The sequence below is a fragment of the Dysidea avara genome, chromosome 8 (assembly GCF_963678975.1).
Source record: "Dysidea avara chromosome 8, odDysAvar1.4, whole genome shotgun sequence".
Classification (NCBI taxonomy): Eukaryota; Metazoa; Porifera; class Demospongiae; order Dictyoceratida; family Dysideidae; genus Dysidea; species Dysidea avara.
The window spans coordinates 18176580-18203230 of record NC_089279.1 but is presented as its reverse complement, the minus strand read 5'-3'; the positions used below and the strand labels follow the sequence as shown (position 1 = coordinate 18203230).

General features: G+C 38.0%; 2 protein-coding genes and 1 long non-coding RNA gene across 5 annotated transcripts in view; 2 read left to right on the top strand and 1 right to left on the bottom strand.

The window, feature by feature from the left end:
* Positions 1-7752, bottom strand: part of LOC136263296 (cytochrome P450 20A1-like) — a 62371-nt gene extending 54619 nt beyond the window's left edge. For all 3 annotated transcript variants that reach the window (XM_066057808.1, XM_066057809.1, XM_066057810.1), the window contains exon 1: positions 7565-7752. In XM_066057808.1, coding sequence (XP_065913880.1) covers positions 7565-7645 — 81 coding nt within the window. In that variant the 5' untranslated portion in view covers positions 7646-7752. The remainder of the gene's footprint in view (positions 1-7564) is intronic.
* A 2353-nt stretch (positions 7753-10105) lies between these two features.
* Positions 10106-26651, top strand: part of LOC136263819 (uncharacterized) — a 37715-nt gene continuing 21169 nt past the window's right edge. The window contains exon 1 of the mRNA XM_066058443.1: positions 10106-11059. Within this exon, the coding sequence (XP_065914515.1) occupies positions 10466-11059 (594 nt within the window). The 5' untranslated portion in view covers positions 10106-10465. The remainder of the gene's footprint in view (positions 11060-26651) is intronic.
* Positions 12282-12877, top strand: LOC136263820 (uncharacterized). Its single transcript, XR_010704803.1, has 2 exons — positions 12282-12467; positions 12722-12877. It is a non-coding gene; the product is annotated as an uncharacterized lncRNA (long non-coding RNA).

The following is a 26651-nucleotide window of genomic DNA, read 5'->3' as shown; positions in this document are numbered from 1 at the left end:
TGGCCAGTCGTATAAACTTGTTAACGCTCACATGAAAGCACTTCTGAATTTAGGGAAGCCATCTAACAGTTTATCTAGCTTACAGGCTTTTTACGATACAATAGAGAAGCATATGAGGGCCTTGTTATCTCTAGGCAAGTCCTCTGATACGTATGGCTCCGTGCTGACCTCATCAATATTAAGTAAGCTTCCTATTGAGACTAAGAAGCACATGGCACATGAGCACTGTAATTCAGAATGGAGGACAGATGATGTTATGGCCAGCATGCTCAAAGAGATTCAGATATTCGAGATGAGTCAACAGTATACAGGGAAAACCATTAGCCGTGACACCACCATGCCAACCACTGGCTCGTTTCACACATCCGCATACAAAACAACACGTAGTCATCACTCCCATGATGAACAACCAAGAAGGGAACAAGTTTGTGTGTTTTGTAAGGGTGACTACAAACCAATCAAGTGTAGCAAAGTTATTGACCCTAAGGAGAGATTGGCAATTGTACGTAGGGAGAGCTTGTGTTACAACTGCTTAGCTAAACACAAGGTAACACAGTGTCACTCCAAGTTTACCTGCAGAGAGTGCAGGAAACGACACCACACTAGTCTTTGCCATGCCTTTCTTGTTACAGATGTACCATCAACACCTGTCAGCACCTCAACACAGTGTCAGCACCCAGTCAACAGGCTTCAACTGAAGCCTCACTGACTACAATGACTCCACTGTCAGCCTATTACACCAGTGTCTGTCTGTTGAAGACTGCAATTGCTGCTGTTTCATCTGATACAACTACAGATGAAGGGAACATCCTATTTGATGAAGGAGCTCAGCGATCCTTTGTCACACAGCAACTGGCCCATAGGCTACACCTTCAGCCTACTCATCACGAAACCGTATCAGTGCCATCATTTGGGGCACAAGTATCATCTCCTAGGAGCCTAGAGGTTGTGACATTGTCTGTTCACACCTTAAGTGGCAGTCGCATTCCAATATCAGCCCTAGTTGTTCCCAAGCTTGCGGCACCAATCCGTAATTCAGTACGTGCCTGCCTGAAGGAAATACCGTACCTCAAAGACCTACCACTTGCCCATCCAGTAACATCAGATGAGAACTTCGAGATCTCTGTCCTTATCGGGGCAGATTACTACTGGAAGTTTGTCCAAGACTGCATAGTTCGGGGTGAAGGACCAACCGCTGTACAATCACACCTTGGCTACCTACTTTCTGGACCACTCCCCTTGTCCCACCCTATGGAGACAGCAAACCTTCACATTGCTATTCTGTCTTGCACCACTGAATTGAAGGTAATGACATGTGCTTTTGGGAATCAGAATCTGTAGGTATCACGCTAGCAGGAGAAGCCCCGGACAATGCATTTCTTGGACAATACATGCGTACACACACATCACTACTCAGCCTGATGGAACATACAGTCTACGCTTCCCATGGAAGGACAGTCACCCACCACTACCATCTAACTACACTGTATGTTCCAGGAGAACTAGATCACTAGCAGTTCGACTAGCCAAGACCCCAGGGCTATTGAAGATCTATGGAGGAATTATTGAGGAACAGGAGAAGCGAGGCTTCATTGAGAAGGTGGATACCACTAGCAGTAAGACTAATGTACACCATATTCCTCACCATCCCGTGCGGAAGGAGTCGGCCATGACACTGATCCGGATTGTGTACGACTGCAGCTGTAAGCAGACCCCCACTATTCCAACTCTAAGTGACTGTCTGCACGTAGGTCCACCATTCCTCAATGACCTCTCTGCAATCCTCCGCTTTCACCTACACAGGTTTGCCTTTTCGGCTGACATCAAAAAGGCTTTCCTCCATGTTTACCTTGACAAGGCTGACAGGGACAGCACACGTTTCCTATGGCTGTCAGACCACACAGACGAACATAGCCCATTCATCACTTATAAGTATAGAGTAGTTTTGTTTGGTGCCACTAGTTCCCCTTTCATGTTGAATGCTGCACTTATTTTTCACCTGACTCAGAATGCTTCACCAGTGTCCAAGGATCTCTTCAATAACTTGTACATAGATAATGTGCTGTCAGGTTGTGCTACTGAACAATCTGCACTCGAATACTTTAGTGAATCGCGATCATTCTAAGTAATGCTGGCTTCAATCTACGTTCCTGGTCCTCCAATTGCACACACTTACAAGACTTAGTGTCAACACAACAGGTTTTCGAGTCTAGTAACCCTGTTAAGGTGCTTGGAGTGTACTGGGACACCAAGAGTGATCAGCTTTTTCTTTCACCCTGTACAGCTACTGCCACCTTACCCGTTACCACCAAGAGAGAGATACTAAGGTGGTCCTCTGGAATCTTTGACCCATTAGGGTTCATCTCACCCATCACTATTAGAGCAAAGCTTTTCCTCCAGCAACTGTGGCAAAAACGTGTCGAGTGGGACATGCCACTGAAAGCAGACCTATCCACTGAATGGCATACTATTGCTGCCAACATCACAGATGTGACAATGTTCCTGTTCCCTCGCAAGTATACTGCCTCAACTCCACCTTCTGAGAATGCTGTTACTAACCTGCATGTCTTTGCAGATGCAAGCCTCAAGGCTTACGGAGCAGTTGCTTACTTGCAACAGGATCAGAAACCAGCTTCACTTGTAATATCCAAGTCGAGAGCAGCTCCACTTAAGCAGATAACATTACCAAAGTTGGAGTTGATGGCGGCAGTGCTTGCAGCGAGACTAAGTGATTTTGTTAGGACATCTCTGAATATTGACTGCACACTGTACCTGTGCTCAGATAGTCAAATAGTATTGCACTGGATTGCTAGTCAGAAGAAGCTTAAGCCATTTGTTGACCATAGAGTACGTGAAATACGATTGGTATCTTCTTGCTGGCAATATTGTCCATCGGCAGATAATCCTGCTGACCTCTTGACAAGAGGAATCTTTACAGTCTCATGGCTCAAACTATAACATCCAAACAGTAACAATGAAGAGAGGGCTTGAGAGGGCAAGCATACACTCACCATGCAGTGTATAGAGTACACATACATAGACTTTTTCAGATAGGGGGATCTGGGGTAGTGCTCCCTCTGGAAATTTTTGGAATATAGCTATCACAAGATTGAATCTGGAAGCTATTTTTAACTAAATACTCTATTGTACTGAAAGATTGTGGGGGTACAAGATGGATGAGTTCATGCAGTTGTAAGCAATTTTAGAAAAACAGAACTACACTTTTAAATGATATTGGATTATAAGGCAATACATAATAGTGGATTGTCAAAGACATACACAGGATTGGATCTTAAGGTCTCTGTATAGAGATTTAAAATGCACACAAAAACAACTTCAACTTTGTATAGTATATATAGCCACAAACTGTTCTGTTACTATTTCAATCTGACTTTTTACAACTATATGGCTGCATCACCATATAAATATTTTACAACCAGAGTCCAAAGTTATTTACATATACAACTAGTTTCTAACCCCCTTATAATGTGACAGTGTAAATGCTGTGGTATCATTTGAGCTTATAAAGTTGAGCTTCAAGGGGTTTGGGAGTGCAAACCCTGTATGACATTAAATTTTATTAGCTTCAATTGGTGCTAGATTCAGATAAATGCAGCATGGAACTTTGGTACTGATAAAGCAAAAACAAACAGTTCTCAAATACTACAGCCTTGTTAACTGTATACATGCTAAGAAATTAACTTTACTTAAACATGTCAACCCAAGCATCAACGTAGCAACAACTGAAAATACCCACTATAATATTAAACTCTTTGACAGAAGTTGTTCTCAGAAAGCGATTAGTATATGGCAGGATGTTTGGTGCAATGCTAAGATAGCAGTGCACAGGTCAAGAAAACACACTGGCAACTTCTTGAAAAAACATTATGATGGATGTTCTATTAGAGTAGTTGACTGTTCTATTAGAGTATTTCGATTTTTAGCAACTTTTAGGTTATGTCTCACACCAAAAGTATAATTTGAACCACTCTTAGTAATTCTAAGTAAAGATTAGCCATTCTCCCTTCTCTTTCCATCTTTTCATTGCCCATGCATGTACGTATAAGATGCAATTGCATAATTTATATAAGATGCAATTGTATCTACACTGCAACTTCTAGCTACATGGTAAAATTTTGGAGGGGGGTGCTTCAGCATCCCAAGCACCCCCCCTAAATCCGCCCTTGAGAAACCCCTTTCAAAAATCCTAAATTCACCACTGAGTTTGCATCATGTACTGTAGCTTTGAGGCGTATTGATTTTTTTGCAACAATTAATATTTCAGTTCTCTCTGGAAACCTCAGAATTGCCCCTTACTGGCCTGGGAAGGGTCAGTAGCTATATGCATACACGTGCCACCTATAAATCATATGCGGCGGGACGAGCTGGGGATGGTAGTCCATCAAGCCCAGGTAGCTAAAATGGAGGGAAGAGCTGCCCCATACGCATATGGGCTGCCCATACGCGTACGGGGCCCCATACGCGTATGGTCGTCCCATATGCGTATGGGACTAGTGATCTGACCCATAAGCATATGGGATGCACCATACGCGTACAGTTCATAACACAGTCAATGGCTTATACTGAAAATTTAGGCTTGCGCCATTATGTCGGGTTTTAGCAGATCCGGTCACATGTGTGTTCCTCTATTCAATATTTATACATTGGAACAACCACATATATATAATATATATATAGTTTTTAATAAAGAGTTAATAAATTCTTGATTTTATATTAAAACAATGCATATTTCATCAATTAGCTACTAAATGCATGGGGTTTTAAAGTTGCAATTATATCTTATATTATATTACCATAAACATCTAGATAAGGACTCTACAATGCTATGTACTTAAGACTGGTGTGATTAACAAGAGTTATCAAGAGCTCATTGACAAGTCATGCATCATTTACCAAATATATAGCATGCATGCATGCAATTTAAAAAGATTATAGTGACTCTCAATCATGGAACTTCCTTCCACGTATGTCAACTACTTGCCACCTAAGTAGAACCTTGAGGCTATAAAAAGTAGTGACATTACTGCTAATCACTCCTAACCTAGCTTTTATGGAGTCACATGAAACTCTTCTACAGAGTTTTTGTGATCAACGACTTGAATGATGGACACCTTGGGTGAAAGACGCACTACTTCCAATCTACTCTTGACTCAGACAAGTGTGTAGTTGCATAACATTATACCCATGCAATAAGGTTTTGGCACTAAAGTATATCTATTGTACAACCATACCGATTAACAGTGTATACCAAAACCTGGTGGTCTGGTATCAATCAGTCAAGGTGATCATTCAGGAGATCTGATTTACAAAATAGATTTTAGAGTAAGTGTTATCAGCTACATTGCTGGAAACCAAGCAGTGCAAATAGTGTTATTACCTTAAAATTATAGAAGCAGTGTTATGTAGGCAGACCATGTACTTTCTTTATAATTGTGTGGGGGTGGAAAAAGAAAGAGTGTAGTGATATTCTGCAGGCTTACTTCTACTTGGGGATAGGCTGCTCTAGAGGGACTGGTTAATTAGTAAGAACGTGACATAGGACGTTCCACTATTATGTGTGCAGCTCTTGCCAATAAATGAACCTCTGCTGCAACCTATATAATCAGCAATGCATAATATATATGTAGAACCTGTTGGCTGCAGAACAACTGGAATGCTACACCAGACCCTTTGTCCCCTCCCCACCACACACACACAACACACATACAATCACAAAAAGAAAAGAATGCAGTCTGACTATGCAAGACTGCATGAATCCATTTTAGTTTTTGTTCTAGGCAACCAATTTCTCTACCATCAATCCTATCATATAATACTATATCAATGACCACAAACCCATGCATGTCAGTTTTATCACTTCACACAGGATCATCTTACATCTTACCTGACCACCATCAGTGACAGTGTGCATTGTTTTTTTTTTTTAACCAGTAGTTATCTACATTGTGTTGGGATATTTCTGTGACAACAGGTGTTTGTGTGTAAACTAATTAGCTAAGAATTCCAACAGAATTAGCTAATGAATACCTGAAGACAAATTATGTTATTAATATAGTAATAAACATTGAAATACATCAGTATATAGCCAGCCAAACTTGATTAATTGCTTCTCATCCCCGCCCGCATCCCTTTTTACCCCACCGCCTCTAATTTCATTATTGCTGTTATCTATCAATCACGTGCACACTTATTTTGATGCTAAGTCCTGGAGATATTTTAGCATTTCAAAACGATTTAGACTCAACAACTTTGTGGAGTATATATGAGATATAATATGTTCTTTAATCCAAAAAAGAGTGTCCAATGCAAAACTCATCACTAATTACAAAATAGCTGAAACACAGGTTTTAACAAATAGTTCACATAAAGATCTTGGTATTATAATATCATCAGACCTATCTTGGGATCAACACTACAAAAACATAATCCCTAAGACCTACAGAATGCTAGGACTGCTCCGTCGCAGCTTCAGCAGGCATCAAACAGTGACAGCCAAAAGAACTTTGTATATTTCTTTAGTGAGATCGCAAGTTACATACTGTTCAGTGATTTGGAGGCCTATAACCTTATCAAGGACATCACATTTATTGAACAGATCCAGAGAAGAGCTACAAAGTTTATTTTAAATGACTACAGTTCTGATTACTTTGATAGACTCAAACAACTTAACCTACTACCTTTAATGTACACCTTTGAGCTTAACGAAATAGTGTTTACGTTAAAGTCACTCAAGTATCCCTCTCCCTCTTTTAATATCACAGACTACATAACTTTTGCTGATGGAAATACCAGGTCCTCCTCAAGTGGTAAAATGATCCATGTTAGAAACAATAATAATGCAGGTAGACATTTTTCTTCAATAGAATCCCTCGATTGTGGAATGCCCTAGCTACCCCTATTGACTTATCTTTATCTATTTAAACAAACAAGACAAGGATATATAAGTTTCTATGGTCACATTTTTTATCAAACTTTAGACATGACAACCCTTGTACATTTCATTTTTTATGCCCATGTAGTAGATGTTCCAACACACCCCGCCCCCCTTTAATGTAACTCTTTAAGTATAGGTAATGTAATTTTTATAAGCAATGTAATACGGTAAGTAAATTTTTGATTTTTAATGGCCGGTAGCCTTGAGCTAGCGGACCATCAGTACTGTACCCTAAAGATTATTCTATACTTGTATGCAGTACTGTAAAGTTATAATCAATCAATCAATCAATCAATCAATCAATCAATCAATCAATCAATCAGAAGGCTGGCTATCATTTTACAGCACAGCAGTGTCACTTGCACCTCAGAAAGAGTGGTATATAACACGTAAGTACTAGTTCTTAAAAGGCTTATAGTAAAGGCTTTAGCTAATCGTTATTTCGAAAAATGACCTCCCTCCCGCATGAAAACCCGATTTTTTGTGGATGAGAAACAATTAGTTACAAGTATTAAATCAAGTTTGCCTAGTGGTCTAACCACGACCTAGCAGCATAGCTAGCTACGTGTCTAGTCACATACAGTAATCTAGGTAGTCAGAAGTCCTTACCCATAGACGCTGAATACCAAAACGCAAAACAGTAGCCAAAACGACGCCCAACAATACTGTAACCACTACCATTGTCCACATGACTCTCCACACCAGCTACTGGCTGTGACAGGCTGAGTCGCTGCAGTTATCCGTATTTTACGTAATGACTTAGACTCGTAGGAGACTCATAATCTAAATACAGGAACTTAGTGATCTGTAGCTCTTATGTAATTTGGAGTCAATTGTAAGTTGTAATTACGGTAAGTGACGTCATCACACTTTTGCGATCATAGTACAATGATTAGCTAATAATCATAGCCATAGGGTTATTATAAGTAGGTATAAAGTTAGTAGCTACCGTAGCAGTATATTAATGATAATGGAGCTAAATGTTGGTGCATTAACTACTTCACTAGGGAGGGAATTATTCTTGGGAAGGAGCTGTGTTATAATTTCCACTGATGTTGAAATGTTAGTAAACCTCTTTTTCAGTTATGCTCTTGTTTGCAATGACACATTTTGGTAAATACAGTGGCATGCATGCATGTATCTGTTATATAGACCATTCACGACTTTGCCATGCAGTATTGTGTCATTTATTCCTTGTTCACTTTATCCCTATAGACTGTACTCTAATAGAGTTGTGACAGATGTCAGAAATGTGACAGATGTCAGAAAAATGCACAACAAAAATAGTGTTCCAATACTACTTTACTAACTCCATTTTTAGTCAGTACTGAATTATTGAATTCAAAAAACCTACCAAGGCAAAATGGACCACAAATCTATAAATGACTTCAATGCTATTCAGCATTGGGGCCTATGATCTATTGTTTTTAAAAATTTTGGACTAGTAGTTCCACATAGACGGAACAAATACAGACAGCATTTGTATATGAATTATGCTGTGAATGTATATGGTAGATTGAATGTCTCTCCTTCTCTTTTGGGTGTCCCATTGTAAATCTGTTAATATGGAACTTATGCTGTTGAATCTGCTGAGCTGTTCTAATTCTTTGTTAATATTGTTATTGGTAGCTATGAGGAGACCATTCACTTTGTACACAAAAACAATGTCATGGTACACACTTTGGGGCCAAAAGTGTGCACCAAGACACTGTTTTTTGTATGCAAAGCATACACTTCACTTTTAGGGTGTTCAAATGCTTTGTATTCCAGAAGAGATACTAATGTAAGTTTGGTATCAATCTTAATGGTTCACTGACAGAAATGTGTGTTCCTTATAATAAAACTAGTGCTGAGTTAGCTATAGCTTCTTTTTTTCTTCTACGTATAAGTACATTGACACTCACTGACATAATAGCAACGATTGTATACATTTCCAATATTACTTTTGCAACCTTTTACTTTTAAAGGCTTTTTAATGTAGCAAGTCTACATTAACGGTCTGTGGGCAACTTGCCCACAACCTGGGTTTGTGTATAGTAATTACAACTCATACTTAGCTACACATACAATTAGCTAACGACTATAGCTACACTATCTACTTATAACCTAAAGTTTCTACTTATGTTATCAAAGCTATGGTGAACAGATCAGATCCAAACATAGACATAGAAAATGTAGACTGCATGAATTATTAGGATCAAAAATTTTTTTTCTTATTATTATTAGAGCTTACAGTACCCTGCACTAGTGCTGCCGGTGCTGACAGCAACTTGCGCTGCAACTTTTGGATAATACCTAACCTATACTGAAGTTTGGACAGAAAAAAATGATTATAAACACTGAAATTTTCAGCTGTGTTGTGTTTTGATGGTGCCCGTGCATTGATTGATTATGGGTAGGGTGTTCCGTACATAGGCGAGGAATTAATATATTGAAATTAGAATGTCTTGTGGTATTGTTCGACATTGTATATTGATGCTTAATAGTGTAGGAATTTTTGGCTGTGATTAGATCTTGACTATGTTAAAGACTGGAATAATTTGCCAATAAATAGGGCAAACCAGCTGAGCTGACTGCCCAGTATCTATTAGATAAAACTTAAATCTTGACAACTGTATTACTTCCTTTAGAGACATGGATCAATTTACTTAGCAAATTGTAGCTAGCTATGTGTGTGATTGTACCATTTGGGGCTTTTCATCGCCAGGGCAAACCAGCTGAGCTGACTGCCCAGTATCTATTAGATAAAACTTAAATCTTAAATGTTGGCAACTGTATTACTTCCTTTCTGTATAATCTCCGTTCCGTTCCGTACTTTCCGTTCTCGTAAGATACAAAATACCCCCACTGCATGAATTTCAATCATCTGATCATATCAAGGGGTACCAGCGCCCACGTAAAAACCCAACATGGTGTACGAGAGTCCCAATATTTAAGTATTTCAACACGTATTTCTGCATTATTTCAATAAATATTTCATGTATTTATAATTGGATTTCTCAAATAGTGTACAAGAGTCCCAAGACGTTAGCTACCCCTTGGATCAAGGGGTAGCCAGCGCCCACGAAAAAACCCAACATGGTGTACGAGAGTCCCAATATTTAAGTATTTCAAAAATATTTCTGTATTTAAAAATATTTGGTAATACAATATAATTTTATTTTCGATTTTTACGGTGACGTTTTTACCTCGAGTTTTTGCAAAGGACACCTGAGAGAGTAGCTGGGAACTTCAGATGAGACACAGGTGTACTTTTGCACTGTCAATTTGAAACGTTGTAGAGAGCGGCGACCATAATTGAACTCATGAACGGACGAAAACGAGAATAACCTATTTTGTGCGTGAATCGGGATTTGGGATTTCTAAATATTTAATGGATTTCTCAGATAGTGTACGAGAGTCCCAAGACGTTGGCTACCCCTTGCCTTGGATCATATATTGTTGTTTAGCAAAATATCATTTCCAGTGTCGAGGGCAACTGCTACACTGCCGCTCGTACACTGCCTAATTATGGCTAGACTTGTTATTGGAGTTGACGTGGGTGACAACTATACAGACGCAGTAATTTTAAAGAAGAAAGAGTTGATCTCCGAAGTCAAACGCCTGACAACAAATGATCGCACGTCTGGGATCCTATCCGTCATTGAGGGAGTAATTGAGGAGCTAATTAGGACGTCTTGCAAAGGAGATTACTCTAGCCAAGAAGATGTAATTAACTATACAAAGAGAATTAACATCGGGACCACTCACTTCGAAAATGCGTTAGTAGAACAACAAAATTTGGAGAAGGTTGGTGTTCTACGGCTATGTGGTTCTGCATCACTGGCACTTCCACCTTTCACTGATTTTCCAGAGCAGTTGAAGCAGAAGGTATATGGAGGCTATGCACTTCTGCAAGGAGGATTTGAGTATACTAAACAAGAGATTAGTAGCATAGACAAGGAGGAAATTTTGCAGAAAGTCAATGATATGTGGAATGTTTCAGGGATACGAAATTTTGTTGTCTGTGGTATATTTTCTCCACTAGATCATAGCCAAGAAGATACAGCAGCAAAGATAATAAGAAATGTTTATGCCGATGCATCTATTACAGTATCACATTTGGTAAGTTTGTTCCATAAGTTAGTTAGTCAATATGTATTATATAATTACTAACAAAGAAAATCTAGTACAAGCACTGTTCAAGCTACCACTAATACCAGGGCCCGGAGTCCGCAACTCCTTTGAAATCTTGTATAGCCTCTTTGAAATCTTCAAGGGTTGAAATCTCAAATCTTAGCTGATTTTGACATCAGATAAGTACTGACACTGGCATGTATCTATGTAGTAAGTAGCTAAGTACTTATATATGAGAGTTGTGAGAATTAGCGATAGTTTCTGCCACTGGCATGTATCCTATTTTTAAATGCATATCACAATGATAACATACATTTTCAAGCAAATTTGCTTCTGATCGTCTGACTTAGTCTCTGCAAGGCTAACTAACCAACATGGTATTTGTGTTAATGAGTATCCAATCTATTCATGTTAACAGGTTCATTTGGAAACCTTATATCATTATCTACAGTATATTAAGTTCATACCAGAGCAACAATGTTGTTGTGTACCACTGGGTACTTGACTTATTGTGATCACATAGCTGCACAAGTCTCAATGAGTATTATAATACATCAGAAGCCATACTGTTGCTGACCACAGCATGATATACACTTCATATAGTTGCATGGATATGTCAAAACTATATAAAGTACATTCAATAGTAAGGAAACAATACACTGGTGTTTACTAACTCTGCTGACTACTTAACAGCTACTGTACATGATGACTAACTTGATAAACATGTTGAGTACTATGTAATATCAAGTACCACCAGCACCTCTTATTTATGCATAAATGGATTTATAAAAAGTAAACAAATTAGTGTAAAAATAAAACATGGGAATAGAGATTGCTGGAAAAAAGTAAAGAAACAAGAGTCTAGTATGTTAAGCACACAGAGATCTTTATTTGGACTCAAATAAACATTTATACAGAAGCATCATTCACAGCAGTGTTGGGGGTAATGCATTACGTATGTAGTGAGTTATGTAATATTATTACTTTTTGTGGTAACTAAATAATAAAACGAAATATGCTACATGTAATATAACTCAAGTTACTTTACTTACAAATATAACTCATAATGTAGTTACTGTAACAAATCTAATGTTAAGTATTTTCATTACTACAAGTAACGAAGTTACTAATTTTGTTACTGATCCACTGAGCAACACCTAACCATAACAAAGTAACAAAGCCCACTGCAAATTAAGGGTGCTCTGTACAGTTCCGCGTATGGCTTCTGAGGTTAGCACAGCCGGGGTTTACTAATGGATTCCCATGGTCACCAGTAATTATCTAATTAGTCTGTGGCTTGTTTAACGCGTGGCGCGCCCAACAAGAAAATGTCTTTTATGATGAAATAACCTGCCACAGACTAAGAAAGAAGATCGATATACATGAAGGAAGCGAAGTAAGTGATGTATCTTCTTATCTTCTTCATCGTGGTCTAATGAATATGGCGATCCGTAATTTACCGATTATCTTCTGGTTACGCAATTAAGAAACAATAACTGTGGCCATAGAACAGTTGCGTGCGCCTCAGTTTCTACACCTTGATACTAAAATTAGAACTAGTTCGTCATTTTAGACCTGATAGGCTTGAAAATTTCAGATGGGTAAGTATGGTATATATGTATTAAAAGAGTGCTTGTCGTTTTTTGATAGCTCCTTCTGGCGAGGAATGGCGTGGAGGTAAAGAAGACTGATTAGTGCCAGCACAAAAGCGGAAGAAGAGTATCTGATGACTGAGAAGCCAGAGAACAAAAATAGAAACGCACGTTTGTTTGTACAGTTTTCAATAATGTATTTTTAAAGAATCAAGTCTCTAGGGCATAAACTGTGGGACTGTAGTTCTAGTTTGAAGCGAAAATTTAAAAGTTGCCTTCTACAGTGAGTTAAGACATGGGGATTTGGACTAAACTGTGCAGTAGTGATAGCTTATTGCAAATAAAAAGAGTTTAGCGGAATAGTTTAATGCGTTCGTAAGTTATAGCAGAAAACATAATTTATGGGAAGCCATACGCGCAACTGTACAGAGCACCCTTAATCAATGAAGCTTATTGACCAGTTCCTTCCTCTTGAATACAATTATATTCCAACAATGCAATCATGTCACATGATAAGGTGGTAGTTGCACATGTGACAGCTTAAGGCTGTGGACACAAAGTAATATAATATTATAGTTACTTTATTTTATGGGTTTTATGTAACTGTAACTAAATAGCAGGGGTCTAAGAAGATATTTAACTTATGGATGCCCAGTGGTAAAGCTGAAGACCAAAAAAAAAAGGTCTTGAACTGATAACAATAGCAATGGCTGCATATTCTATTCATAACTACATTGACTACATTGACTACACTACTATAAATGAATACTGTGACTGCTTTATTAGAGTTATTGACTGCTCTATTAGAGTATCTCAATCATTTCAGTAATATATATAGTACAGTGTACTGACACCCATTAATTACGCCACTGGAAATATTTATGGGTGCCCAAGCACCCATGGCACCCATGATGGCACTCATGCTTCCTATGCCCCTGTATAATTTTAGCTGCATGTAATAGTAATATGACTGAGCCATGGAAAATAGAAAGAGACCTTAGCGTGAAAGGTGGGAATTTACAACATCCCTAATTATCTGAACAAGTGCAAAGTTTTCCTGTTACGAAATACTCAGGCTCTATCTATTGTATTTGAAATTTTTTCCAGCGTATTGCTAATATATCAATGTTTTTTTTTTTAAGTTGTAGGTGGATAGTTACATATTTTAAATAATTGTGGTATTCTAGTTAATGCACACTGTTTAAATTTCATATCCAACTTAAATAGTGCTGTTCATAGTCTTTACACATGACATAAATATCAAAACTACAACAATTAGATAGAACGCCCATCATAGTATTTAATTACTAAATAATTGGAATTTTTTCGAAAGTCACACTAAGGACCCTTTCAATTTTCCATGGCTCAGTAAATGAGTTACTTTTAAAAAGTAATTGCCACAACACTGATTATCAGTACTTATCTGCCCCTGATTTATGGAGAAACTACTTAGTTTCTACCATATCCATTGAGTCCAAATAGAGATCTGTTTGTTTAACATGCTGGCTTGTTTGACTCTTGTTTCTTTACTTTTTTCAGCAATTTCTATTCCCATGTTTTAATTTTTAAAATTATTTTTACACTAGTATATTGGAACTTTTTCTATAGGCCAAATTTTATAGTTTTACCTTTGAAATCACTGAAAATGTCATTACAGCATTTAAGTGTGTTAAGCGCCTCTTTTATTTATTTATTTATTTATTTATTTATTGCTTTACAATACCAGATGCAAGATTACAGAATCAAAATGATTGTACAAAAATAGTGTGGTGGTGTTGAGGGTCAGATGGCAACATGTGCCAACTGTCCATACTAGTTAAGTACTTAACTACATTACATGTAGACTATATACAAATATATTAACTTAATTACATAAATGATTAAAATTTACAGGGCGGGAGAGTTTAGAGCACTTACAATAGGGACACAAGTAATGGAGAGTACAATTGTTTTTTATATTAAAATTGTTGATAAAATGATTCCAAAAAATTAGTTTTTTAATTGCCTTTTGGTTTGCTGGATAGGGAGGAATAATTATTGTTTAATGAGTACAAGTGCTGTTTTGCTTCAAAACTTTCTGTGAAGGTAAGATTCAACTGTGAAACAATGTTGTGGAGTGATTTTTACTAATTCATTGCAGCTAGTTTATGTTATTGATCTATGTAGCTATAGGCCACTGAGCTATCAAGTTAACATTCACCCCGACTGGACAGTCTGAGATCACAATTATTAAAAACTTCCTGAACATGAAACCCTCTCTGAAAATTTCTAGATCCGCCACTGGGAGGTCTGTTACATTCACTATTGCATTATAATAAGTTTTGAGTATTTAAAAACTTGAAGTGACATCAATAATTGTAGAGGTGTAGCCAAAGTAATTATTGACATCACCTCAGGTTTTTAAATCCTTGAAGATGCCTATTATATTATGAGTGTAAGTGTTTTACAATGTCTTACAAACGGTGAGTTAGCATAAAGGGTTCCTATTGTAAATACCAATGGTGCTTTGTGAGCAAAACATTCAAGGTCATGGAAAGCCATGGAGTATGAGTTACAGTGAATAACGTTTGATAACATTTGTATTTGAGACTTCAGAGATGTGTGGGTGTAGTATCTGGACATGTGCATGCACTATGATGCAATACATTAGGCTGCAATTGTATGCGTGCATGTACATAGGTAGTTGTAGATCTTCTGTGTCAGTTGTTGTTATTGTAGCTGCTAGATGGTAGTTGTTTGTTGTAATGCTATTATTATTGATTACTAATGATCTAATAAACCTAACACTACATTGGCGACGAGGATGGCTACAGCTCCGCCAATTAATACTTTTGATTCACGTACGGATGATTGGAATCCGTGGAGCAGACACTTTGAACAGTGGCTCACACTTAGTCCCTACGCTACAGGCGAAGGCTCTGAGGCCAAGCAACGTGCAGCCCTCTGCACATATATTGACTCCTCTACTTTCAAACTACTCTGCAGTTTGTGCGCCTCTACGAAGCAGGAAGAACTCACATTTGCTCAGTTGAAGGCTAAGCTCGATGGACAATAATGCACCAAAAAGTTAGTCTTGGCTGAACGCTATCAGTTCTGTAACTACAAGCAACAAGAAGAGCAGTTGCTGGTAAATTACATTGCTGAAAAACAGTGTCTGGCAGCCACTTATGATTGGACAGAAGCTCAATTGGCTGACAACATCCATGATAAGTTTATGATGGGTCTGCGAAATGATCGCCTACTCCAGAAATTGTTGTCTCGCAAGATCACAATAAGCCACTAGAAGAGTTATTAGAGCTGGCTCACACCTTCGAAGTGGCTGAGCATGAATCACTCAAATGTGCCAACAACAACAAGAAGGAGACAGATGCCGGCACGGTGGCAGCAACCAGAAAACAACCACGGTCTGTTAAACCCCAGAACTCTCTTCGTACTGAGAGCCAGCGAACTGCTAATGCTAAGGATCCAAGCTCTCAGCCAGCCTCCAAGCCATGTGCCAGTTGTGGAGGAATACACTTAAGAAGCACCTGCCGTTTTTGCAATGTTACATGCAGACACTGTGGTAAGATTGGCCATATTGCCAAAGTCCACAGCAGCAGTACAAGATGTAATACCAGAACAGTCACTGGACTCAGCAGTCATTACTGTCAACAAAACAGCTGACAGTGACAACAAACATATTCCCCCGGTGTTTCAAACTGTTTACTTACCAGAACTGGATAAACGTCTTGGTTTAGTAATAGACACTGCTTCTCCACTCACCTTCATTAACACAAAAACCTGGGCAGACCTTCAACAACCCAAACCGGAGGCTACAACAAAAATGCTTGGAGCTTTTGAGGGTCAACCTATCTACCCTATTGGACATTTTCAAACGACAGTTCAGCACCAAGATGTCCCCACCATATCCTCACTGCTGAAAATCTATGTCACTCAGCGTGGCATTAATTTAATAGCTAGGGATGGACAAGTTAAACTAAACATCACTATTCACCCTGAGCAATTTGTCCCAGGATGGTGTAAAACATTGACTGTGGACTATTGACTGGACTGTGGACTGGGCTGTGGATGATAACTAGTTTAACATATTTGATTTCACCCATTCATGCATTTACCTATAACAATGGAATCTGCTGAAACAGTCATGTCAACCTAAACAAAAACAGCCTTGGGGCTGTAAAAAGAAGGGTGCTGCCAAACAAATGATGTCAATGACGCATAGCATAGATAGAAAGTTCAATAAGTGACTAACAACTCAACTAAACAATTTTCTTATTACCATGTAGTGTCAACACACAATAGCTACAGGAAGAAAATTTACACTTTTTGCGCATATAACATAAAAAAGTTTTTGCATGAGATCTACAGAAAAAAAGGAAAATGTAACCAACCACTAGCACAGGAGGCTATGATTAACTTTAGAGCCTGATCCCAAACTCCTTTAGACAAAACTCTTTGTGAGTTTGTGTAAGTGTTTGCATTGTCTGCTGACTGATTCTAAAGTGCTGTGCAGGTGAAAATGAAGGGAATTTTTTAAGTATGCAAGACAAATGGGCATGGTAATAGACATTTCTGTGATCCCTAGATAACTGAAATGTTCCAGTATGGGGATTGTTAAATAGAACGTGTTCTTTGTGCTGGAGAATTATGTCATCAGGAGGTGGTAATGGTTTACCACAGCCATCACGCAAAATTTTGTTTTTGCAACCCTGACAACGACAAATGTCACCCAAAGTAAATATTGTAAATCTATTGTGTTTGACAGAGTTGATTGCGTGGAATTGTTTAAGCCTGATAATGCATGAAACAAAAATGAACTATATAGAGTGAAATGAATTTACAGGAGAAACTTGATTTGATGCTGCAGGAATTTGATTTCTAAATCTGTTTGATAATAATGTTAGCATATTTCCTCGCATATTTCCCACTACACCAACAGAAGAAAACATTGTCGATGAGCTAGAAACAACCATTGGGCTGTTACATGGTTGCACATCAGTGGCTGGTTGAGTTGAAAGGCTGGTTGAGTTGAAAGGCTGGTTGAGTTGAAATAGAATGTAACTGTCTTGTTGGCGCAGTTGTTGAAAATGTAGTTGCTCTTTCAATGCTTCCATCTGGCTGCACTGTTGTAGGACTTGGTACTGCTATATGTGAACTATTGATTAAAATCTCAGTAGGTTGGTGTCAGCACAGAGTCATTAGCAAGAGCAACTGATAAACTGGTTGTTGGGATCAGCATATGAGATTCACTATGCCTCTAAGGAGAGTTATAGTACTGAGCTAGTTCTACAGCTGCAGAATAAGGTTGTTGGTGTTGTGTGGAATATAGGGCTTGACTTTGATGAACAATGGGATATTGAAACAGATTCTGATTTGAAACCTGGGTGAAATGTTGTTGTATTACTGGGCGTTGAGTTATGCATGCTGCTGAAGTTGAGATAGTTTTAGTTCTCTTTCATTTAGCGATCCCACCTTTACATCCACGTCCTGCAGGCAAGCCAAAATTAGCAACTTCTGTTATGTTGGGTGACTGATGATTATTTCCATACCACTGCAGAAATTTGCTTATATCCCCATTTAGCTCAACCGATGCTACAGTGTGAGCACAGATTTTAGATGAGCACCACTGAATACAATTATTGTCACAACAATACTGGTCATTTAGCTTAGCTGTTACAAAATGTGGGATGCTTCCAGAGCGTGAGGTCACCATTGTGTTCTTGATATTGTCAGCAGGTGCTGGCATCACATTTTTTTACTCTCCAAATATTCTTCAGCTTTTTTCCACATTGCATGTAACAAGGCTGCTGGTAGTGTAGTTATCATTGAGTTTTCCACTGATATATTAAGATTGGAGTCAGGGCTGCTAAAGTTTTGATCAGTGCTGCCTGCTGTATCATCTTGTAAAGACATCTGACTTGTGCTTGGTGTTGTAGATGGATCATGCCTGTTAGTGTTCTGATTAGCACTGCCTTCCTTATCACCATGTAAACAATGACTTTTGCTTAGCATAATTGTTGAAGATTTTGGTTTTACTTTTACACAATCAAATTTCTGGATTATAGATTTTCGTTATTCAGGTGTCATCTTTATCCAATTCTGAGGTGGTATTGCATGCTGTAAATATTTTTCATCCAATCTGAATTTTCCATGACCCGACAGTGGCCTAACAGCTTCATCTCTTTGAGCCTGAACCAACTGCTTCATAGCCTCATTGAAATCTAGCCATTCTGTTTCTTTGTAGTTTACCTTTCTCTTTAAGGCAGCATTAAGGCTTTCACTAGCATATTTTGTAAATACACCTGGTGGACAGCCCAATCCCACATCTTGCCGCAATTCTTTAAGCATTAAGTGTCTAAAAATGTCTGCATATTGCAGAACAAATTGGTCTGGTTTGACTTTGGACGACAGTATGGCTTTTCATGACAAACCGATGTCTTGTTGCAATTTTGAAGACTAGCATCAAATGATGAAATATTGGGGCAGTCTATCAGACCTTCTTCAGCAATCCCAGGAAGATGTTTTCCGAAAATATCATGTAAGAAATCCTGACAAATTGATGGTGGCATTCCAGTTTAGAGCCTATATTAAATGAATAAAGCATCGAAACTGTTTATCCTGAGGAAAGTTGTGAGAGAAAGCTTCAATTAAACCCTGATCACCATCAGTTCCAAAAGCCTTAATGTGGTACAGATTTTTTTAAAAACATACCAATGTGCTTGCAAAATAATTGAAAGATGAGAAAGTTTTTCTCTGGTGTACTAGCACAGGGCCAGCCATTGTTGGATGCTTTTGTGTCAAGACATCCACAAGCATTAAATGCTGGTATGTAGTAGCAGTAACATAAAAATCACCAAGGTTATAAGTGGTATCAGCAGTGAATATGCTGAAATCCCTGTCATCTGTTAAGAACTACACAAGGTAATTTAGCTACCAATCCAAAAACAAAACACACTGTGGATCTGGTGCTGTCCTTTGGCTAGTTTACACTGTAGCATTACTCTGTACAGCACATTTCCATCCTTTGAGTAACCACTACGTTGATAATTCTTAAACTGATCTATGTTGCAAGGTAGCTTTTGGAACCCTGTTGCCTCTAATTCTCCACCACTTTCTTTTGTAGCTTGCTGAATAGCTTCTTTTGGCTTAGTGTTAGCTGCAATTTCTCGATGTCTTTTTTTACTGATTGAGCAATGCAAAAAAAATGGTGTTGCAGTGTGTGAATTACTATGTGGCTTTATTTTGATTTCTATTGGTGACCCATCAAACTAATACTGTAAGGCCACAAGATTGCTTCTCTTGTTGTGGCGATCTGCAAAATACACAGTATATGCTTTAGTTGTCACTAAATAAAACGTGTGTAACCTTGAACATCTGCAAGTATTCGGTGAAACTTCCCATAAGTCTGATGAGCAAAGTAGCGTCGAGTAGGAAGGAAGTACTGTGTTCTGCTATCAGCTGGCTTTGCTTGCAAGTACCTTATTGCCCCTGATGGCATTACTTTGAAGTATTGTTTTTTGTTACCAGTAGCTCTCCAAGATCCCAAATTATCAGCTTAGATGTCATCAAACTCCACACTATCTAAATCAATAATAAAAACAGCATTTTGCATTACTCTTAGCAGTTGAACATGGCATGTTTTAGTGCAAGGAATGTCAGGATCCATTATGATGTTGATTAGTTAGCAGACAGGAAAACCTGAACTTGCTGATGCACAGTATAATGGTAGATCAGGATCATCCTTGTACAGGCAAGGCTGTGAATTACTGTAAAGTAATAATGATTAATTTACAGCTAAGCAGGTAGAGCTTACTTATCAATTGTTACTTCATCATATTTCTCAGAGCTTAAGTCATCACTTGAGTCAAACAATTTTCTTTTTGGACTTGGTGTTCTACATACAAGTAGCAATAGTGACTATATTATAACAGTTAGATTTCATAACACCAGGTACTCATTATACAGTACAGTAGTATTGTGTATTAGGGGAATGGAAGTTTCCATTTTCTCACACAACATGTTGACCAAAAAGCAGCCTCATAATGAAGAGGTGCCCTGGCAGTCTTAATTAGGCCTGGAAAAGTTAATTCACAGTTTATCAACACCTCTCACATAGAATTTCAAGATTGCTCCTAAATTTTCACTATTTTTTATCATGTGATATCTAATAAATTGCATATAACCCACAAATATTTTGGCTTCAACTGAATCATATAAGTGCCAGATACTTTATGGCAACAGACCTTTTTTTAGTGCTGCATAACATCACATAAATGATAGTCAGCTCAGTAGCCATCTGTGCACTAATACACTACAGCGGAACCTCTCTATTCCGGACAATTTGGGACCAAACATATTTGTCCTTATTATAGAGTTTTCTTTAATTCAGGGGTTGTTTTTTTTGTATTATACATTATTGTAGTACTTCTTAAAGCATACACAATAGTTCAATATTATAATTATTATGTTCACACACTATACAGACAGTTATCCAATGCAGATAAGAGTATACAAGTGATATCACACACCAGAAAAGTTATCCAATACGTAAGCATGTAGAATAGCTAGCTAATATAGTCTCACAAAAAGTCATCCAATGTTGAAAAGTATACAGACTAGTTCAATATAGTCACACACTAGAAAAAGTCATCCAATGTGGATTGCTTTGTGCTTTGTAGTACAGAGCAATGGAGGCGTACAACTTTATTACTGAGTTTAGATGTTTCTATAGCCATGACTGGATGACCTCTTCTCTCCAAGAAGAATGCAACATCTTCTAATGCTTGAACTGCTTCTGGATAGGTTTTCACCTTAGAAACTATTTCTATGTCACCTGTATCATCTTCATCGATATTGTCAACATTGTCATCATTCGAGACCGGTTGTTCACTTCCATCATCACTGATCCTAGCAAAGAATTCTGTTTCCCATGCTTCATTAAATACGTCATCACAGATTGGGATCTCATTGTCAGCATTAATAAACTCGTCAACTGAACAATGCTCCTGGGTGGGGTTGACCTGCTCTATTAAGCTCTGTAAATCTGCTACATCAACACTGTTATCTAAATCCTCAAATGGGTCTTCATCACTGTCGCTGCCTCTAGTGACCACATCAAACTGTTTTGCTAAAATACCTGCTTTGCGGAAGCATTTCTTGACAGTATCTGATAACACCATTTGCCATGCTTGAGCAATCCACCTGATGGACTTAAGAATGTTCACTGATTGTACAGCATAATAAACTGAGGAACATTCCTCAACTTGGAAAAGTACATGGTGTAGCAAAAGCTTACAATAATATACTTTGAAAGTTTTGATAATGCCAAGATCAAGAGGCTGAGGAACTGCTGTTGTATTTGCAGGTAAAAATGCTATCTTGATGTTGCTGTATTTGCCAACTAAATCCTCAGTATGGCAACCAGCATTATCCATAAACAAAATAATCGAACAAGATTCCTGCTTCGGGCTGCTATTTAACTTTTTGAGAATGGTGTGCATAATCTCTCCATTCATCCATGCATTGTTTTGATTAAAGTAAGTTACTGGTAAGTGTGCTTTGTTGATGTGTTTAAAGCATCGAGGGTTTGCTGATTTCCAGACCACGATAGGCTTTTCTTTATCACCAGCAGCATTCACAAATAAAGCCACAGTTACTCTTAGCTTACTTTTCTTCCCCCCATGACAGGCTCTTCCTTTCCCTTTTCAGGCAAGGCTCTCCAAAAGCACTCTGTTTCATCAATATTCCAAATGTTTTGGGCTGTGTATCCCTCCAATATTTCAGGCAACCGTTCCTTCCATGACTCGACCATTTTGCCTGACATTTCCCCTGATTCACCACAAATAACCATCTTCTTGATGTTATGTTTGGCTTTCCACTTTTCCAACCAACCATTAGATGCTTTGAAGTCAGTAATGTTAAGATGCTCTGCTATTAGTTTAGCTTTCTCTATTAGTGTAGGACCATCAGGATAAATATTCTTACGTACTGCAACTATGTACCATTCATACAGCGCATCATTGACCTTTGAAAAAGGAGATTTCCTACTTTGCTGCACAGAATGGCAGGCACTAGCAGACGCATTACATTCATATTGCTGAGTAATTGAAGCCTTTTCTTTAAAAATGCTGTACATTTGCATTTTAACACAATCAAATTTTTCAGCCAGACTTCTTGCGCTGCTTCTTGGATTCTTTTCAGCTTCCTTAACTAATTCGTATCTAGTCTTCAGTGTTAATTCATTTCGCTTCTTTCTGTCCTTCTTAGTGTGTTCCATAGCAACCTTCAGTGACAGCTGTTGGCACACGTGATCAAACTATTCCAATCCTGCGATGAGTCCAGCTCTCGCAACAGGATGGCTAGCCAGGTTAGGCAGCGATTGTTATGAATTCTGTTCATTTATTAGAGGATACCATGCTTACAAAGACGTTTGGATTCCTAGAATTGGTGAAGTATTATTACTGAAACGAGAACCCGAAAACGAAGTGGACAAGAATGCAGTTGCCGTGACCACCGGTAGTGGGGAGGTTAGAGGACACGTTCCCTACAATTTAGCTCCGCTTTTGTCACAGTTCCTTTGAAGAGACTTTAACAAAGGCACATGTAAAGTTGCAGGTGACAAGCTTAACCGAGGAGCTGGATATGGTATTGAGATACCTTACGTCTATCATCTATATGGTCCACAGCCTTTCATCACTTGCTTAAAAACACGGTTGAAGAACTTACAGAATAAATCACCTGTAACATTGTAATGTAGCTAGTTATGTGCCGTTCTTAGAGGTGCATTTATGCACTGTGAGAATCTATGAGAAGTGCACGTGATTGTCTGCAATACGGAATAGAGAGGTTCTGCTTTCAGAGTGTTTGTAGTGTACAAATTGTATTGGAATATTCGGGACCAAAGAAAATTGTCTGCATTATGGAGGTTTCCGCAATTCGGGAAGTCTGTTAAGAGAAGTTCGCCTGTATCCACAAAAGTTAATGGTGTTGGAGAAAGAAATGGGATACAAGAAAGGTAAAATGTAATACGCAGTGTAGCAGCAAAAGGCACGTTTTGGCCCTATACCAATGTCAAATGACAAAGACGTAAAACCCTTAGTGTTTGCCATTGCTGAGTTAAACTTACCGGAAGGCATCAGAAAGTTGGTCAGTCAGAAGAAAATTCCATGAAGCACATGACTTGACAAGTTATTTAATAGTAGATGCGTATCTCTGCTTTAATGCTTGTAATGTGCGAGCCATGCATATGCAAGTTGCTCCATAACTTTAGACCACAATCCCAGAACACATTATAACTGTAAACATGGGTTCTCACACCCTAAACTAAAAGTTAGAGGTAGAAACAAACCATAAGGTATCCTAGTGGGTTTATTTGGTCACCAGGCAAAAAAAGCACATCAGTAGTGAGATGTGCTCTGGGTTGATTTCCTTAACTGAAGATATAAGCAGATAGTACCTATCTGTTAGGAGGTTAACATTTTAGAACTTCTCCGTAAATCTCTAAGTGGATTTTAAAAGACCCCAAAGATCAAAGGGTTTTATGTATTCGATTTTCTAAGTTAGCTTAATGTATTGTATAGGTATCATGTGGATATATACCTTCATTTATTGAAATCATCATCATCGCTATCAGTAACACAAGTGTGTTTCTGAATACGTTTGGCTTCAGGCAATCACCTGATGGAAAATCTTCATCACTGCAACAAATCATCACTAAATAGACATTGATAGAGAGGCTGATCATAATATGAAAAACATGCACATAAGTACCAACACGTACTATACATATCTGTGCACCTCAGGCAACAAAAATTATGAGCCAGGACAGGTATGTTATAGGAGGAGAATGCTTCACCATAAAGGCTGTGTCTTTTACATGCCCATCAATTGAATTTTCAAATGCATTGTCATTTATTTATTTATTTATGCTTTACAGCACAAGTGCTGAAGGTCTGTAGGACACCTGGCATAATTGCTATTTTTCAAACAAATTGAATTTTCATTGCTATTTTTACATGCATGCATGTGCACACAGGCATACACCTAGATATGTACACACATTGCTTGACTATATAATGTAACTCACCTGTTGTTGGTCATCACAAAGACTGGGGGTCTTTAATTACAATAGAAGTCATTTCACCTTTGACTCATTAAATTCCCTTGATCATAACTTGGAAATTGGGCAAAAGCATCACTGTCTTCACTGCTAGAATCAACAACTATTGGTTCCGAAGTATCCATGGGGAGATTCAGCCACTCAACACTGCATGTCTCATACAACTTTATGTGTAAATGCAACTACCAGCTTTTATAACTGAAGATTGAAACCATAAACCACAGTGATAGAACAAAGATTAATTAAAGTACAAAGATCTTGAAGATAAGAAATAAAAGAGCAATTCATTACAAAACCAAGGGAGGGAACATAGCTTCTGCAAAAATATCTGAATATATATAGTTATCTATGCATGCATAGAAACCTTACTACAAGTCATGAATATAATATTGTTGCGTCATGGCTTGACCATTTCTTTACTAAATGCAATTTCTTTACTAAATGCAATTTCTTTACTAAATGCAATTTGACCATTTCTTTACTAATGTTGCATCATTGTTGCATCAAGTTATGATGCATCATGGCTTGCTGCTCAAAATGTCATGCTTTGTAACTCTCACATCTTGACAGCAGACAGTAAGAGGAAAAATTGCATGTGTAAAGACTGCATAATGTCACTTACCATATGAATACATCAACAATACTGAGGGCTACATAGCTACATGTATTTCTGGCATATCAGTTATTGTGACACGACAGCCATGTAGCTAGCACTAGCTATACATTTTTTTGTAAATTATATGAAAATCAGCACAAGTTTACTTATTTGTTTAAATAAATGCACTCAAGAGTGTTAGAGTACAAAACTTCAGTTATCAAGCTTAAAAGGCTTTGCCCACATGCCATTTTCTAACATTATTAGTTATGTATATGCAGTAGTCGGTTCACAGTACTTTGTCGCTTCCATGCATGCCCATGCACATACAGTAGCTACTGTACATGTACTGGCACTGCTATTATGCACAGCAACGTGCCTGACAAAATTGAGTTAATTTGTTCATGAATTTTTGGGTCAGGCCTCCTGGGAATACAGCTACAAAGTTACCCACACATTGGGATATAGTGAATGTTTTTCATTAGTACAGTTAGCTAACAGTTAGCTAAACATGCACTCTAACATTCTACCTATATTAGTGCTCAGTCCATATTCCAGTCCACATGCAGTCCAGTCCATGATCCACAGTCAATCTTTTACCATCCCAACCATTATCAAGTTACAGACAGGCAGGTAGTTAGTCAGTAGAAAATTTCATCGAATAAAAGCCTTTAAAATTTCTTACAGAGCTGATCAATGGTTGTGATCTACAGTATCAATTATTGTGATACTAAGTAACAGTTGTGACTATGATAGTATGGTATCATACTATTGTGATAAATTATGCATATCTGTGCTTAGTCAAAAAAGAAGCAACATGATATTGTTAAAGACAAGGTAACTGTGAAAGTCCAGTAGAGCATGCACGACAAAGATTACAACTGTAATACAACTTTTACCAATATAGTGTTAGAAAAGCAGATATGTGGTGTGTAATTGGATTATTTATGTGAGGTTGAGTGTCTTCAATAACTGCTAGTAATATCGTGATACTATCGCTATTGTTATATATAGTTACTATCAATTGTGAATAGTGATAGTTGTACTATCGTTCAGTTCTAATTTCATAACAATCTATTGGAAGCATTTAGAGTCGTATTGAAGGTACTTTGGGCTTGGTTACACCAACCAATACTGCCAAGGCACCAGAATAGTATTATAAAGCTGGTGATATTTTTGACCCAAACCTTCATGACCTAATATACAGCACTACCATACTGTATGATACTTAATTTGTTCAAAAGTGGTTGTTGTTGATTTTGTTGATCTGATTTG